This window comes from Vespula pensylvanica, chromosome 1 (assembly GCF_014466175.1).
Source record: "Vespula pensylvanica isolate Volc-1 chromosome 1, ASM1446617v1, whole genome shotgun sequence".
Classification (NCBI taxonomy): domain Eukaryota; kingdom Metazoa; phylum Arthropoda; class Insecta; order Hymenoptera; family Vespidae; genus Vespula; species Vespula pensylvanica.
The window spans coordinates 8636376-8653333 of record NC_057685.1 but is presented as its reverse complement, the minus strand read 5'-3'; the positions used below and the strand labels follow the sequence as shown (position 1 = coordinate 8653333).

General features: G+C 30.9%; 1 protein-coding gene across 11 annotated transcripts in view; it reads left to right on the top strand.

Moving 5' to 3' along the window:
- Nucleotides 1-16500, top strand: part of LOC122635591 (protein 4.1 homolog) — a 34087-nt gene extending 17587 nt beyond the window's left edge. The window contains exons 2-22 of one of the 11 annotated variants that reach the window (XM_043825976.1): nt 6609-6781; nt 6848-6995; nt 7077-7371; nt 7501-7839; nt 7945-8117; nt 8226-8365; nt 9210-9296; nt 9780-10013; nt 10488-11279; nt 12067-12174; nt 12279-12383; nt 12488-12592; nt 12694-12798; nt 12900-13007; nt 13106-13207; nt 13309-13410; nt 13511-13618; nt 13886-13996; nt 14584-14688; nt 15144-15353; nt 15446-16500. In XM_043825976.1, coding sequence (XP_043681911.1) covers nt 6623-6781; nt 6848-6995; nt 7077-7371; nt 7501-7839; nt 7945-8117; nt 8226-8365; nt 9210-9296; nt 9780-10013; nt 10488-11279; nt 12067-12174; nt 12279-12383; nt 12488-12592; nt 12694-12798; nt 12900-13007; nt 13106-13207; nt 13309-13410; nt 13511-13618; nt 13886-13996; nt 14584-14688; nt 15144-15353; nt 15446-15625 — 3816 coding nt within the window. In that variant the 5' untranslated portion in view covers nt 6609-6622 and the 3' untranslated portion in view covers nt 15626-16500. The remainder of the gene's footprint in view (nt 1-6608; nt 6782-6847; nt 6996-7076; nt 7372-7500; nt 7840-7944; nt 8118-8225; nt 8366-9209; nt 9297-9779; nt 10014-10487; nt 11280-12066; nt 12175-12278; nt 12384-12487; nt 12593-12693; nt 12799-12899; nt 13008-13105; nt 13208-13308; nt 13411-13510; nt 13619-13885; nt 13997-14583; nt 14689-15143; nt 15354-15445) is intronic. The other 10 variants (XM_043825984.1, XM_043825997.1, XM_043825990.1 and 7 more) reach the window with 10 other exon arrangements.
- The last annotated feature ends 458 nt before the right edge of the window (nt 16501-16958 follow it).

The following is a 16958-nucleotide window of genomic DNA, read 5'->3' as shown; positions in this document are numbered from 1 at the left end:
GTGTGTGTGTGTGTGTGTGTGTGTGTGTGTGTAAACTACATATGTAGTTACATACGTATAAGTTTATATTCACCGAGCGGAAAATTGTCAGCTCGCGCGTCTCTCCGCGAGACGAGAAAAGGTTGATCGATCAAACGATTGTCGGTGTATAGTTAGCATAACCGACGGGGTGCATGCAGAATTCCGATCGTCTCGAGTCTCTAGACGATGATCTTATAGAATCGATACAAACAGTCCTCATTTTTGCATCTCTCTGACATTTGCAATGACGAGCATCGTTTGTAAGTGGTCTCGTTTGCATCTTCTCCTTTTCTTTTACTTTTAATCTACCGACTATTAATTTATATGTATTATATTTTTTTTTTTTTTTTTCAAAGAGAGATTTAATAAAATATTTCTCTTGAAATCGTTCTCTCATTTTATATTCTAATTTTTCATACACACACAAAGTGTTTGTGTGTGTGTGTGTAATATTTCTTTTGTGAAATCGTTCTTTTATTATGCGTTATGATTACGACTGGAAATTGTATTTGTACAATTTTTACAGTTTTCTATAAATATATATTTCTTTCTTGTATTATATATTTAAAAAAATTTTGTTTCTCTCTTTCTTACTCTCTTTCTCTCTCACTTATTATAACTAGAGCTATTAAATAGAACAAAAGAAAAATATAAAATAAATAATAATTTATTAGATAACATATAAATAATTCAATATATTTACTAAAATTGATGATCTCTGAAAAGTCCACTTTCTGACGCTTTTATTCGTGAGGTCACCACTAATAACACATTGTTGGTATACAATCCGATAAGAACTACTTTTCAAACTGTAATTTCGATCATTACAATTTCATATAAAGTGGGCCACGAAGACGAAGAGACGAACGAACCCGGAAGAAAAAATATTTTATGAAATTGTAAAAACTGTTGAAAGAATTCTCATAGCATTGTTTGATATATTTACATAAAATAATTATAGTCAAAGAACGTAAGCGATAAACTACAATTTGTAATACTGAAAGTAAAAAAAAATCTTCGATTAAATATAACAAAAATTTGATTTATTTACATGTATGATTAATTAAGTAGATGTTCTGTTCGTGTTATCTTTTTTCTTTTCCTTAATTAATTATGCGATGTAAACTTTATCGTCTCGAGAATACATCGACAACTGTAACATGCTAAAGGACAAAAAACAAAAGTCTGTACACGATAACACGTTTTTTCGACGTGGAAAACGTCTATCGAAGTATCGTAAATGTTGACACTCATAGGACACATTGATTTCCGATTTAATTGCTCTCAGATATAAGTTATTACGCTCTATAGAATTTCGTTATACTCGATCATAAATTGTCTCGTCGATGAAGCGAACATGGCGTCACTTCTCTCACCCTCGTCTCTTTCTATTTCTCTCTCGTTTACTATTTCTTTTTCCGGTTACTTTTTTTTCGTTCTCGGTAGTGGCAAGTGTCGCAACTTTGAAGTACTATGTTTTAACGAGCACGTTTTCTTTCCTCATCGTGAATCATCATGCTCTCCCTTATGGCTTCTTCCAACTTCTTTGAGTAATATATATCCTTTTTTCTACGAAGATTAAGAATATGGAGACGTATTCGTCATATGTGATCCCTATTTATTTTTAAATATCGTCATGGATTAAGTCGTATAATATTTGTATGACACATTACCTCCATTAAATATATTTATATAATGTTTATTAAATATATTCAGATATATTTTACACATAATTTAAAAATATATAATTATAATAATTTGAAGTAAACAAAGTTTCATTAGATCATCGTAATACTTATATCGATATTAAGAAAATTCAGAATTAAAGAAAACTTCTTGCAAAACTGTTTTTATATTTTCTCTTTTTATATTTTATAATTTATAAATATAAATATATAATTGTAATATTTGAATTAACAATTCAACGTAATCATCGTAATATTTATTTCAATGTTAAGAAAATTCGAAATTAAACGAAACAAGCAAACCTTCTAATAAATTATTATATTTTACATAAGTCATAAATATATATAATTATAATATATAATATACGGGTATATGAAACGAAGACTTCGACGAAGTCATCATAACTTAATTTCGATGTCAAGAAAATTCGAAATTATACATCGCATTACAAATTATAAATTGCGCGACATCAAAAAGTATATAGAAGTACATAAATTTTCAAGCAACTGATGTAATATTTTTTTACTAAACATGAAACTCGAAACTCGTTTCACCGTGAATCTTTCTCGCCGTCTCGTTCGATTTTTTTTCTTTTCTCTTTTCAACGACTTCGCGACATTATTTGCATCCAACCGCGTCCATTGTTTCCGAACCGTATTTCATCGACGCAATTAAATCAGGGAACGTGGAGGCGTCGCATTTAAGCACGAAGGACTAATTACTGGGCGTTGCGGATTTTCCTTTATTCGAGGAGTGTCGACGGCTACACTCTTATTCGCGCGGTACTTCGAATTGTTGCTTGGCGACGACGTTAGTGCATTTAAATATCATAGGTGTATGTACATAGTTACATATGTATGTATATATATACGTATATACGACTACAATTCGCTGTATTGAACGATCTTTTCTCGCCTCACTGGTTTATCTCGTTCTCTGTACAATGCTGCACAACTACATTACGAGTTCAATAGATTCTTTAGCTCTCCTAGACGATCGTAATAATTCATGAACGTTTGGGCGATAGAACGAACGTAAATATTTGATAATTCGATCGAATACATATTTATATCATTTTAAATATACGTACGAATGAAAATGCGAATATTCCAAATGCATCCGTCTATCGGAAGTCTTGTCAACCTTCGTTATAATCTATCAACGAAATAAAATTTCTCTGATTTCTACTGTAACATCGTCTGACGTTTCAATTAATTTTTTAATATGTAATTAAATCTTTCTTTTTTTTTTTCTTTTTTCGAAACTTTTAAGAAATAAATATTATATCAGCCATCAAGTAAATGAAATGAAAATATGTAATGGTAAAATATTACATCATAATTTCTCTTCCTTTTTTTTAATGGGTTTTCATAATTCATAATTCGTTGCATTACATTAAACATTATGTTACAATGATTTGAAAAAGAAATATATTTGTTATCAATGATATGTTACCTATATATTTCAAATCTACAACCATAAAGTTATCGAAGTTACATTAATGATTCAAAAAGTGTTGAATAATATAAAGATGTAACTCGATCGAGACAGTTAACGTTTGAATAGTTTATATATATATATATATATATATATATATATATATATATATACACACAACCGTCGAAGATAATATCACCGACAGCTTGGTGTCTCGTAAGACATAAATTCTTTCATTAAGTTGGTGCACTGGTAAGGAAGAGACGAAGAGAGAGAGAGAGAAGAGAGAGAAGAGGTATGGAAGACACCAACGTTAATAATGTGAGTGTGCGTGTAGGCGTGTGCCAGGGATCACGCGACCCTCGTTTACAATCAGCCCTTTTGACACACGGCCAAATGGAGCCCACGCGCCTCTGAAAGGAGTCCACAACGAGAGAAAAAGATTCTTTCAACGCTGCCTGAGCCCTAGGTGGCCCTTTTCATGAGGCCCTTTAAACTTTAAACCGACCTGTCAGCGAAACGACTATCGACCGTATTTGCCTTTTTCTTGGATCTGGGACGAACGTGTTAAAAAAAATGTCTACCTTTTCTTTAACACGTATTGATGGGTACCAAAAAATGTCAAGTCTTTTTTTAACGCTGTCGTTCTATCACTTTCATCGAACACGTTAAACGTACAATGAAATGTATCGGTAAACATGTAAATGTCTCTTATATATGCACTTGTGTCTTATTTTCACGACCATAATTCTTTTGCTTTTTCTCTTGCATGTTCAACCTTCGTTCGATAAAAGCGACGAAATATACCAGGCTTATAACAAAGGGAAAGCAACTAATGGTACACGATATACATATGTATGCAGACATCGCATTTACCAGAAGTTCGAAGAAGAAAGGGGGTTGGCTATTAACCTTCGACTAAAATAGTTTTATCTTATCGTAGCTATAAGATTCGCGTGAGCTTACTAATTTTAACGCACTTATAGCATGTTTAAGTAGAAATCGATACGATCTACGATTTCCATAGCATTAAACTTTTTATAGACAGACGGATAGAAACGCAGACAAACCGACAGACAGAAAAGCACCGGAGGGATAGACTCGATTTGTACGAATCGTTATATGTTAAAGATCTCTTTCGCTTGCGTTCTTCTTTCTTTTTCATTATTTTTGCTCACCGATAAGTCTCACCAAGGTCACCACTAATACGATACATTCAATGTATGTGACTTATCGCGTCATTGTCGTCGTCGTCGTCGTCGTCGTCGTCGATTCACATACGGTGTATTGCCTCATCGTTCTCTACTGCCAAAGAGAATAACGTGCAAAGGACGCCCGCTTCCAGCGATGACGACATTTCGCAAGTCTCTCTATCCTCTCAACGGTTTGTAACCCTCTTACAATCGACTGAAAAAAATTCGTTCCGAAAGAAAAACCCTCCGATATTCTACGAATAATTTTTTCGAATCAAATTTTAATATAGTTCTTTCATTTTATTCGATAACGCATAAGTCATTACTTTTTATTGGATTTTTAAATATTATTTCATTAATAAATTTCAATTATCCAAAATTTTATATAAAATATATAATATTATATATATATTATATATATATATATATATGTTATATGTTTTCGTAAATAATTTATAAATATATACTCGTATCATAATTTTATAAAATTTAATGATAAGATACCACGTGCGCTTATTTTCTATATGATTATTAATAGCAAAATCTATTTCAATTATATCTTTACGAACTATCTTTCCAAGATTTGTGATTTTCTAGCTTACTTTTTTCCGACACTTACTTTTTCAACCGAAACGTCGGAAATAACAACGATGTCGAAAATTCTGAGAGACAGGATATCTCTCTCGTGGTTTTCTATGAACTCGTGCGATTGCTTATTTGTAGGGATTTACACCACGGTAATGTAATACGTATAACATTATCGAACACGCTATATAGAGTGGCCGCATACAAGACGCGGAGATACCGCTAGATCTGTTCTTCCGCATTAGAACTCGTAGGAGAATTTTAATTTTCCCGATCTATTATTTTTTCTATTCGAATAGTAATTATATCAGATCTCTCCATGTAACGATATTTGTATATAATATATTATATGTATATATTATTATTATTATTCGTATAACATATTATGTATCATATTCGTATAACGATATTATCGTATAACACACACACACACACAGAGAGATAGTTTAATGATATTTAATTTTTGTATAAGACATGTATATATTTTATGAATTATTTACAATTATACGATATTGATGACACTTGTTTTTCGTCGAAACTAAATATAATTCTTATCAAAAGAAAAGAAAAAAAAAAAACGCTCGTTGAAGATACTAATAAAGAAACATGATTGGAATCGTACTTGCAGTTAACTCATTTACCTCGTAGGTTACGTATGCATATACGTAACAGGATATCGATCAATGGTGATTGAAGTTAAAGTGCGATATCCGGTCACGTTGTTGATTCTTCTATTTTATCGCTTCTTTAAATCGTCTAGAATTTTCCAAATTGGAAACGAGAACGTTTCGTAATGGAATCACGTATCGCGTTGAAACGATAATAAATAATTACATAAATGTTCCTTTTTAAATTAGTATCCTTTTTTCATTAAAACTTGGAGTATATTCACCTATACACACACACTTTAATATATACCTGCTATCTTGGAAAAGGGTCAATGACCCGTAGCAAAGAAACACGACTGCACCGTATTGCGCGCGCGTTCAAGAGAGAGAGAGAGAGAGAACTCTGTCATGTAACTTGATTCAAACTTCTACAAAATCAAAGATATTTTATCCTATAGATTCTAGAACTATTCTAGTCTCGAGATAAGGGGACTATAATGATAGTATAATAGTCGACAAGAATTTACTAATATAACTTACAGTTTGATACTAATTTCACATTTTATCGAAATACAATCGAGATTCTATCCCAGAGATTTCTTCGAATTAATTGTTTCCTCGTTTCTCATTAATTATTACACGGATACAAGCTCGGTGAGTCTGTGCGAGGGAACTTCTCCCAAGCGAATAATTTCTTCTTTTCTTTTCGTCGTCGAAGTCACAACGGTGCAATATTTATCCCCTAAGGTGCCTGTACCATACATTCAATTCGAGAGTACTCTCACAAATATTGATTATTTCTCTCTACAAAGCACCCTCTAGTCTAGACGGGATCTATACTTGAATATTTCGAACAAAACGATTTTTATATTCTTCTTTGACATCGACTCATTGTCGAAAAGATCGTCGAAGGAAATTATTATTTTCGTATGATTGTTCGCCGTTTGAATTTAATAACGTAGGGGATAGTTAACGTGATATCGTTTTTGTATTGAGAATGTATTTTGTTCGTGATGAACGAATGTTATTTAAGAGGATAAAGATTTTTTAAGAGTAGAATTTTGAATGGATTTTTCAGAATACAGCCGAAACATGCCGGAAGAACAAAAATCTGCCGCAGTACCGCCAGAAGTCACAGCGGAAAATGGCACCGGAACTAATTCGCCGACCAAAAGTCCAGTTAGCAAAGGAAAAATGGCTTTGGCGAAAATTACTTTACTGGATGGCACCGTGAAAGATTTTTATATCGATGTAAGTAACGATGTATGAATAAAGTCGAGAAAAAAATATTTTACATATATCCTGATCACGTTACAGAGAAAGGCAAAGGGACAGGATCTCCTCGATACGATATGCCAAAGTATGAATTTACTCGAGAAAGATTATTTCGGCCTTGTCTACGAGGACAAGGATGATTCAAGGAACTGGTTAGACCTTGACAAAAGAATTGTCAAATTTGTCAAAAGTAAGCGATCCACGATAAAAAAAAGAAAAATCGAAATATAATGAATCATGACATGTAATCGATATTTTCTATTTTTCGCAGACGAACCGTGGAAATTCAGTTTCGAGGTGAAGTTCTATCCTCCGGATCCAGCTCAGTTACAAGAAGATATTACGCGTTACCAATTATGCTTACAAATTAGAAATGATATTATCAAAGAGCGTTTACCGTGCTCTTTCGTGACCCACGCTCTTCTGGGATCTTATTTAGTTCAGTCAGAAATTGGAGATTATGATCCAGAAGAACATGGAAGAACGTATTTGAAGGACTTTAAATTTGCTCCCAATCAGACGCCAGAATTAGTGGAAAAAGTTATGGATCTTCACAAAACACATAAGTTCGTTTCTGCTTTTTTTTTCTTCCTTTTAAACAAATTTATTATTTGATTTTAGTAAAAATATTTACATTTTGCAGCAGATAAAAATAGACTTTTTTTTTAAATACACGACGTTTAATATCTTTGTAGAGGTCAATCTCCCGCTGAAGCAGAACTCCACTATTTAGAGAATGCAAAGAAATTAGCGATGTATGGAGTTGATTTACATCCGGCGAAAGATTCAGAAGGCGTTGATATAATGTTAGGTGTCTGTTCATCGGGTCTCCTCGTTTATCGTGATCGCTTAAGGATAAACAGGTTTGCATGGCCGAAAATTTTAAAGATTTCTTACAAGAGGCATAACTTCTTCATAAAAATACGGCCTGGTGAGTTCGAGCAATTTGAATCCACGATTGGTTTCAAACTTGCGAATCATAGAGCAGCTAAAAAGTTGTGGAAGGTTTGCGTAGAGCATCATACTTTCTTCAGGTAAACATTCGATACTTTTATTGCGTGTATTTTTAATTTATGTGTCTTATATCATCCTCTATACATTTGACCGTATCAAAAATATATTTCTGTTTATTTTTACAGACTCATGAGTCCGGAGCCTGTAAAGAAAGTCGGATTATTACCACATTTAGGATCTCGTTTCCGATATTCTGGAAGAACGCATTATGAAACGAAAAAGACTCCTATAGATCGACAACCTCCTCAATTTGAAAGATCTCTAAGTGGTCGACGTCTTACGTCACGTAGCATGGATGGTACGATGGGTTTCCTATATATTTTCTTAGTTAATATTTTATAAGAATGACAAATATTATTAAAAATAACATGAGATACGTCAAAATTTAAAAAACTATTTTATATAGCCTTAGGTGGTCCTAAACCAGTTGAAACTTATGGCTCTGAACCAAGTAAACGTCATACTATGAGTTACGAGCCTGAAATGATTCCTGATATGGAACACATTGATCAACGGCCTAGTCCTATTAAAAAACAAAAGGAGAAGGTAACGTTTATTTCTTTGATTAATTATTACTATATTTATCAATTGAATATAGTCTATAGATATATAGTTTGTAGATTTTGCATGAATTTATCATGCAAATTTTTAATAATTTTAATTTATATTAACGGATACACAATAAAAGAAAATATTTTTAACTTCGATTTGCGGTCTACGCTTTCAAATAACCAGATTAATACGAACAATTTATGAAGTACTATCAAGTAACACTTTTGCAATGTATTTATTTTTTTTTTTTAATATATATGATGCTAGGAAGTGCTGTAGAACACAATTGTTTCATAGAAGTTAGACAATATACAATATTAAGTGTTTTAATAGCTGAAGAGAGAATGTATAGTTGTAATGTGTCAATTAATCACCACGCACCTCTACATCCATTTTAATAATCGATTATTACATTTAGCAACAGCATGTCAGCACTGTATACCATGTATTAGACATGGATGAATGTATCAAAGCATACAGTTTTTGCATATTAAAATTTATCCAAGTTAAATACAACATTCAAATTTAATGATTTAGAAACATTAGCATTGTCTTTTAGAAAAATTAGAAATATTATTTTATCATTACTGATTTTTTGAGACACTTATATTCTCTGTAGTATTATTAAGTAATTTTAGAGTATACAACATATATATATATATATATATATATATATATATATATATACATAATATATGTATATATAGAAATATAAAATATATACGCATAATTAATATATATAATAACTTACTTCAAAAGAGTTATCAGACGAGTCTGATATACAGAATATAGTGCTTCAACTATAATAACTAATTCACGCAATAACTAACATCAATAGCTCACACGAAAAACAAGTGCTGGAACAACATCTGCCAGCAGTACCAGTAGCCTGGAAGGAGAGTATGATGCGGATCGTACCAAAAAGGTATATAATTTCATTTGTGTTGTTCTTACATTGCACTGTTTTATCACAATTGTAATTACACTACAGTGTGATGATTTTCTAATATTTTCATTTCTTTTATGCATGCCGCTGACTCTCATTCACAGCTTTGCTGAAGATAATACGGCCAACGCCTCAATAACAAAATTCATAGTTACATAGGTATCTCAGTACTTTACAAGCATGAATAATTAGAAGAGATTTCATTAACATTTCTGTAACATCAAAATAATCCAATATTTAAAATTTATAGATATACCATTAACCACAACATTACGATCCGTGAAACAGTTGTAACTAGAACAGCAAACAAAATTCTTGAGAGCGCAGACCGTAATTATTTGTGAAGCATGCGATTTGTGCTGAAAAATTGTAGTGCGATATATGCTTTATTTTAGCTTTACATTATAGTTGCTTTATGCTTGTTGCATGAAAAGACGTGTGATTGTATCACTTTACTTGTAGAAACCGGTCGGAGGAATTGCAGTCCTACCGCCCGGTGGTCTTTCTAAGAAGAAGAAGGATAAACAAAATGAAAACGAGAAGGAAAACCATAATGATCTGAACAATTCTAATTTAATTAATGATAATGCTCTTCTTGATAACAATGATGAGAAATCGCCCAGTAAAAAAGATTTAAAGAAAAAGGAAAAGGAAACTCCAGAAAAGAAGGACAAAGAAAAGAAGGAAAAAATAAAGGTAAGTTTACTGCTTGCCGATAATCCATCCGCAACTTATTATACTTCATTTAATCTTGGATTTGAGGAAAAAAGAATATCATAACGATAATATATCTTGATTTTACAAAAGATATAGTTGCATCATTAATATTGATTGAATATAATATAGAACAGTTCATTATTCATATCTATTTATCCATAAATAGTATCAAAAATATCTTAATCTCTTATATAAAATATCTATCATTGAAGAGTAACCAAAATAACAGTTATCACACAATATTGCTATTACATAAAATTATCAAAATAATATATGTTGTTTATGATTCATATACGCATGTTTGTCGATTAAAATTTCTTGTAAAAATCTAGTTGTTATATGTAGAAATTAGTATGTTTATATAGTATTTTATATATATTTTATGTATAGATTATTTTGATAGATGCAGCATGTAAGCTATTTTGTATTGCATGTTTTTGTTTATTATGAAAGAGTCCTGTTGGTGGTTTCCTCTTCGGCAAAAAAGAAAAAGAGAAGGATAAAGAAAAGGAGAAAGATAAAGAAAAGGACAAGGAAAAGGAGAAAGATAAAGAAAAAGAGAAGAAAAAGGAAAAGGAAAAGGATAAAGAAAAAGAAAAGGAAAAGAAGAAAGAGAAGGAAAAGGAAAAGGAGAAAGAAAAACAAAAACAGAAAGAAAAGGAAAAAGAGAAACAAAAAGAAAAGGAGAAGGAGAAACAGAAAGAAAAGGAGAAGCAAAAAGAAAAAGAAAAAGAAAAAAGTAAGCAAAAAAAGCTAAAAAAGAAAGATTTGGATGACTCGATAGAAAAACATGACATAGAATCAGATGTTTCAACGTTGGGAAAAGAAGCGGAAGAAATACGCGAAAAAATAGGCACGGATAAATCAAAAGATTCTGCTATGAACTCTGATCGTCCTGGTTATACAAAACCGTACGACTATGAAGAAACAGAAACCTCGTCTACGAGGAAACCGTTTACGCCTCATGGTTTCTCTTATGAAGACAGACCAGCATCTCCAGGTGTACGAGATCAACAATCTCCTACTGCAGCTAGTCGTAAAGCAACAGGTTTAGCATTTAATTATGCTCCGGGTGAAGAGAAAAAAGTAGTAGAATCAGTGGAGAAAAGAAAAACGAAAGACATAGATAAACTACAACAAGCTGGAATAAAAACTCCTGGGCTCAATTACGTCGAGTCGGCTGGTCTTAAAGAACAACAAAAAGCTACAACTTACAGGCTACCTAATCAAAAAGATTCTTCTCAGGTATGAAACCATATGTGCTGCATTGCAGCTAGAATTCTTATATTTTATTTCTCATGCCAAAAAAAAGACGATTTGTTGCTATTACTGAATAACTAACAAATAATTCCATTTTCATTCTAATTATTAAAATGCAACATGCACCACTTATTACAACATGCATTACTTATTACAATGCAATAATGCATATATGCATTATTAATTATTAACAGATCATTTAAAGATTTAATCTATATTCATTGAGGATATTTATTTTATATCATAATATAAAATAATATTTCCCAATAGAAACATTTCATCATGCGCAAAATATGATATGGTAACCTACCAGAACTATAACAAAAAAAACTGGTTTTTTTAACATAATACATGGTAAATTTGTCGTGTGATTTTGAATTTATATGCATGTATTGTGCATGACATGTAATTGTGTGTGTGTGTGTATATATATATATATATATATATATACATAAGCTTAAAATTACAACAATAATCACCGTATATTGTTCCAAATATTATAATAGTAAATACCATAGATATATAATTTTTTAAAATTAATAACTCTTAAGTTACATGAAATTTTGAATATTATAGTTAATAATAAATGTAATTACTATTACTATGTAATAGTAATGGTAATTAATATTACAATTATTCAATAAAATATGCGTGTGATTTTCTTTTTTACTATTACTACTATTATTACTAAAACTTAATTTTTTTATTATAATTTAAATATTTTTGCATTAAATGCCTTTAGCACTTTTAGTAAAATTGTAGTTATATGTAGGGAGAAACTCCAGATGATGGTAGAGCCCCACATATGGCAACAACGACCGTTACTACGCGCACTATGGCAATGCATGAAGGCCTTGAAAAAAGTCCAAAAGCAAGTCAGGTTTGTGATTCTTATGGCTATAATTTTCTATTTATTATAGTTTCTATGCTTTTGTTGTTTAATGAATCAATTAGAATCTATAGTAAAATGTTAGTTCTATGTAGGCAGAGGCATCAAACTATGGTAAAACTCCATATACATCAGCATCTGTTATTGCACGTACTGCAGCATTGCATGAAGATTTTGAAAAAAGTCCGAATACAAGTCAGGTGTGTGATCATATTAATTTATATATTTTCTTATTATAATCTCCTTGCTTATGTTGTTTGTTAAATGTATGTAGAATCCACAATAAACTTGTAGTTCTATGTAGGCACAGGTATCAAATGACGGTAAAACCCCTTATACGTCAGCATATGTCACTGCACGCACTGCAGCATTGCATGAAGATCGCGAAGGAAATTTAAAAGCAAGTCAGGTTTGTGATCGTTATGATTTAATGTTTTTGTTATAATTTCTGTGTTTATATTGTTTGTTAAATGTATGTAGAATCCATAGTAAAATTGTAGTTCTGTGTAGGCAGAGGTATCAAAAGACAGTAAAACCCCTTACACGTCAGCATCTGTTAGTGCACGTACTGCAGTATTGCATGAAGATTTTGAGAAAAATCTAAAAGCAACTCAGGTTTGTAATTGTCACGCTTTAATATCTTTATTATAACTTCTGTGCTTATATCATTCGTTAAATGTATCTAGAATCCACAGTGAAATTGTAGTTTTATGTAGGAAGAGGCATCAAGCGAAGGTAAAGTTCCATACATTGCATCAACAGCTGGTATTGTACGTACTGCAACAATGCATGAAGATCCTGAGAAAAGTCAAACAGAAAGTCAGGTTTGTGATTGTCATGCTTTAATTGTTACATTATAATCTCCATCCTTTTATTTGTTAAACGTGTGTAGAATGCTTTGTAAATCTATAATTGTATCTAGGCAAAAGTGCCAGATGATAGTAAAACTCCCTATGTGACAGCTGTTACTGCACGCACTGCAGCAATGTTTGAAGACTCAGAAAAAAGTCGTAAAGCAAATCAGGTTTGTGATCGTCATGCTTTAATTATTGCATTATAATATTCATGCTTTTCTTATTTGTTAAATGTATGTGGAATTTTTTGTAAAACTATGGTTGTATATAGACAGAAATACCAGATGATAGTAGAACTCCATACATGACAGCAGTTACTGCACGTAGCGTAACAATGCATGAAGATCATGACAAAAATCAAAAAGCAAGTCAGGTTTGTTATCTTAATGACTGACTTTATTTATCATAATTTTTATATTCTAATTACTTATGGAATGTATTTAGAACCATTAGTAAATTGTAGTTATATATAGGTAGAAACACCAGATGATGGTAGAGCCCCATACATGACAGCAACAGCTGTTACTACACGTACTGCAACAATGCATGAAGATCTTGAAAAAAATCAGAAAACAAGTCAGGTTTGTAAATCACTGAAATATTATAATATTCTATATGACAAAGCATAAATTATTCTTTTCTGCAAATTAGAAAATATCAATATATTGAGCATTACAATAATTTGCAATCATATTACACAGATCATTTAGTTTATAATTGTTTTCCAATAAATTTCAGAGTATTGTATTTGAGATCGTAGTATATTTGAGTATTTCACAGAATCATTACTTATTTTTCACATCTATGCTTTTCTTTATGTTAGATTATAATTTGCTTTTTTGCATTAGGTAGAGGAAAAGACTGTAGCATACGCGACTGCAACCAGTACAACAAGACAAGAACAAAGAGTAGTAACACAAGAAGTTCGGACTACAAGTCATGTGCTTTCGGGTGAACAGGTGAAATATAGTTTAATATCTAATAATGTATTTGTGTAAGCTTAAAGATTTTATTCAAAGCATGTAAACAATTGTGTGCACAATTTGAAATCTTTACTAACGTTATCCAATGCAAAGTTCATTTTTTTCTTTTTTTTATTGTATATATGCACAGTTACATTATAACAATATAAGTGTAATAAAACAATTTAGTTATTGGATACATTGAGAGATACTAAACATTATCAGTCTTAGTTATTAGTTGTAGTACTTGTGAAAGTTTTTTCATGATTTGTTTTTTTTTATATACTAATTTCTGATCTTCAAGTAAAGGGATTATTAATTCAAAAACAATACAATGAAAAGGTATATATTAACTTATATAGTATAGCGTATGTATAATCCTCTTTGTATACAAACATATATATATATATGATAAGATTCTAAATTACATGGGAAAGGATTATCGTTTATTTTATACAAAAAATTGAGCCATTTTAACAATAATTTAACTCATGTCATTTTTCATTTGATCAAATTTTTTTTCTTTTTTTTTTGTTACATTATAATTAATTTTGGCGGCTTGGCTAACACGTTGCATGAAATAGCTGTTCTCACGAAGGCTCAGTACATCTAGTTCAAGCAGTGGAGATTCAGGTACACCAATTGATCTTGATGATGACCAACAAGCTTTCTACAATCAATATTATCAGGTAATTTCACGAAGTTTAGTTATAAAGTCTCTATTCGTCAAATGAACAAAGTATGTAAGTCTTTTGCTATATTTACCAAAAAAGTTAGAAAAAAAAGTTAGTTTGCAAATTATTGTTTTAATTGCTGTTTATGTTCAGGTTTGATAACTGTTAAATATCTATTTTTATACAGAGTAAAAATTAATAATCATATTTTTATGTAAAATACCTATGATAAAACAAGGTTTTAATATTATTTTAAAGAAGACGTGCATGTATTACTTCCAATTTAATGGAAAAAATTGATGAAGGAATTATTTGTATAAAATCATTCATCGATCATGTCTGTATAATATGAAAATGTGTGTTGCTAATATAAATCTAATATATATGTATAATGATTGTATAATGATTTAACATTGGTTAATTCTTTAACATTCATTTAATAGCAGTATTTGTACATTAATTTCATGTAGGGTGATCCTGCAAATATAGTAGTAACTGAAACACACGTATATACTGGAGAGCCTGATAGTAATGTAACAACTACTACGACAGTTCCATTAGTTGCAACTGAAACAAGGAAAGTTGCTTTAGAAAGCGAAGATGGGAATTACAGTGCAACAGGTGAAATTGTTAGTTCCCAAACGATATCGAGTAAAACTCGTACTGTCGAAACAATAACAGTAAGTATAACAATCGGTTATTGTTACATTGTAATAAGTAGATCGTTGTAATAAGTGTTTATATGTTTATATATTTAATATCCTTTTTATAGTATAAAACTGAACGGGATGGTGTAGTGGAAACACGCGTAGAACAAAAAATAACAATACAATCGGATGGTGATCCGATTGATCATGATAAAGCTTTACAAGAAGCTATTCAGGAAGCTGCTGCAACAAATCCTGATATGACAGTTGAAAAAATAGAAATCCAACAGCAAATGGCACAGTAACCTCTTCTAAAATAGAATCTATAATTATATGGCACTCTGTCTGAAAAGCTATGGTATCTTCAGAGCAAAGAAATATGAAGATACGTGTTTGCATTTACTACATGTTGCATACTGTTATGCATCTTTTTGATGCATGATCGTCAGACTGAATTATCGTCAATAAGCCCTTGCGTACATTATTCATTTAATTATGATGCCTTTCCTTAAAGGATTTGGGAAATTGCTTCTTGAAGCTTACCCAATTATATGAGTTAAAGCTTGATTGAAAATCAAGTTCGTTAGTAAAAGAAGAAGTCATTAATAAAGTTTTTTATGAAACGTAGTACCTTATACCATAAACAATCGTGTTCATGTTCAGATAATTAAGAGTGTATGTTTATGCACATACCTTGATATTTATTATACATATTACATATACATAGATATGTATGTATATAAACAAATGAATAAACCATTAATATTTACGAAAAGAGGACAGAGTGCCCTTCAGATAAAAATTTTGATAATTTTAAGTATTGATTTAAAAAAGAAAAAAAAAATCTATGTCGTCTATTCATAATTTTCATACGTGAAAAAAAGATAGCTTTTGCAAGAAGATATTACTAATTTCGAAAGTGTATAAAGTCACTAATTCTGCTATTAATGCATTGTCATACTTTTGACCTCTATATCGTTTGATTAATCCTTGAGCATGGTCTATACAGATAAAAATAGAATAGACTCGTTTCATTCAAACGTTTGAACAGTCTTATGATAGTATTGCATAATTACTTACAAGATATACAATTTTTGATTATTCCATGCATACAAGGTTTGCTCACTAATATTCTGTAAAATTTGTAAGTGATACGTAATAAATACACATGTAATATCCATTCGACTGCTTAAATGCAAATGAAATTAGCTTAATTGCTATGTATGTATGTTCGTGTGTGTGTCACAACTGAAACAAGGAAGGTTGCTTTAGAAAATGAGGATGGGAACTACAGTACAACAGAATGAAATTGTTAGTTCTCAAACGATATCGAGTAAAACTCGTTCGGTCGAAATAATAACAGTAAGTATAACAATATGTTCTGGTTGTTCAGCAGTCTATACATATATATCTATGTATTAGTGTGCTGTACTACGAGGACAATTGAAATCTTCAAAGTTTCCAACTCTATAATGTTAGTGTTAAGCAATATACAAAACAAAGAAAGTATATTATTAGAAGTGCTAATTAATTTTCATCTAATAATGTCGTTGGTGCATAAAAGACACCACAGTTTTGGAAACTGTGCAGATTTCCACATTCTACTATAAAAGATATAATAATTACTAAAATATTAAT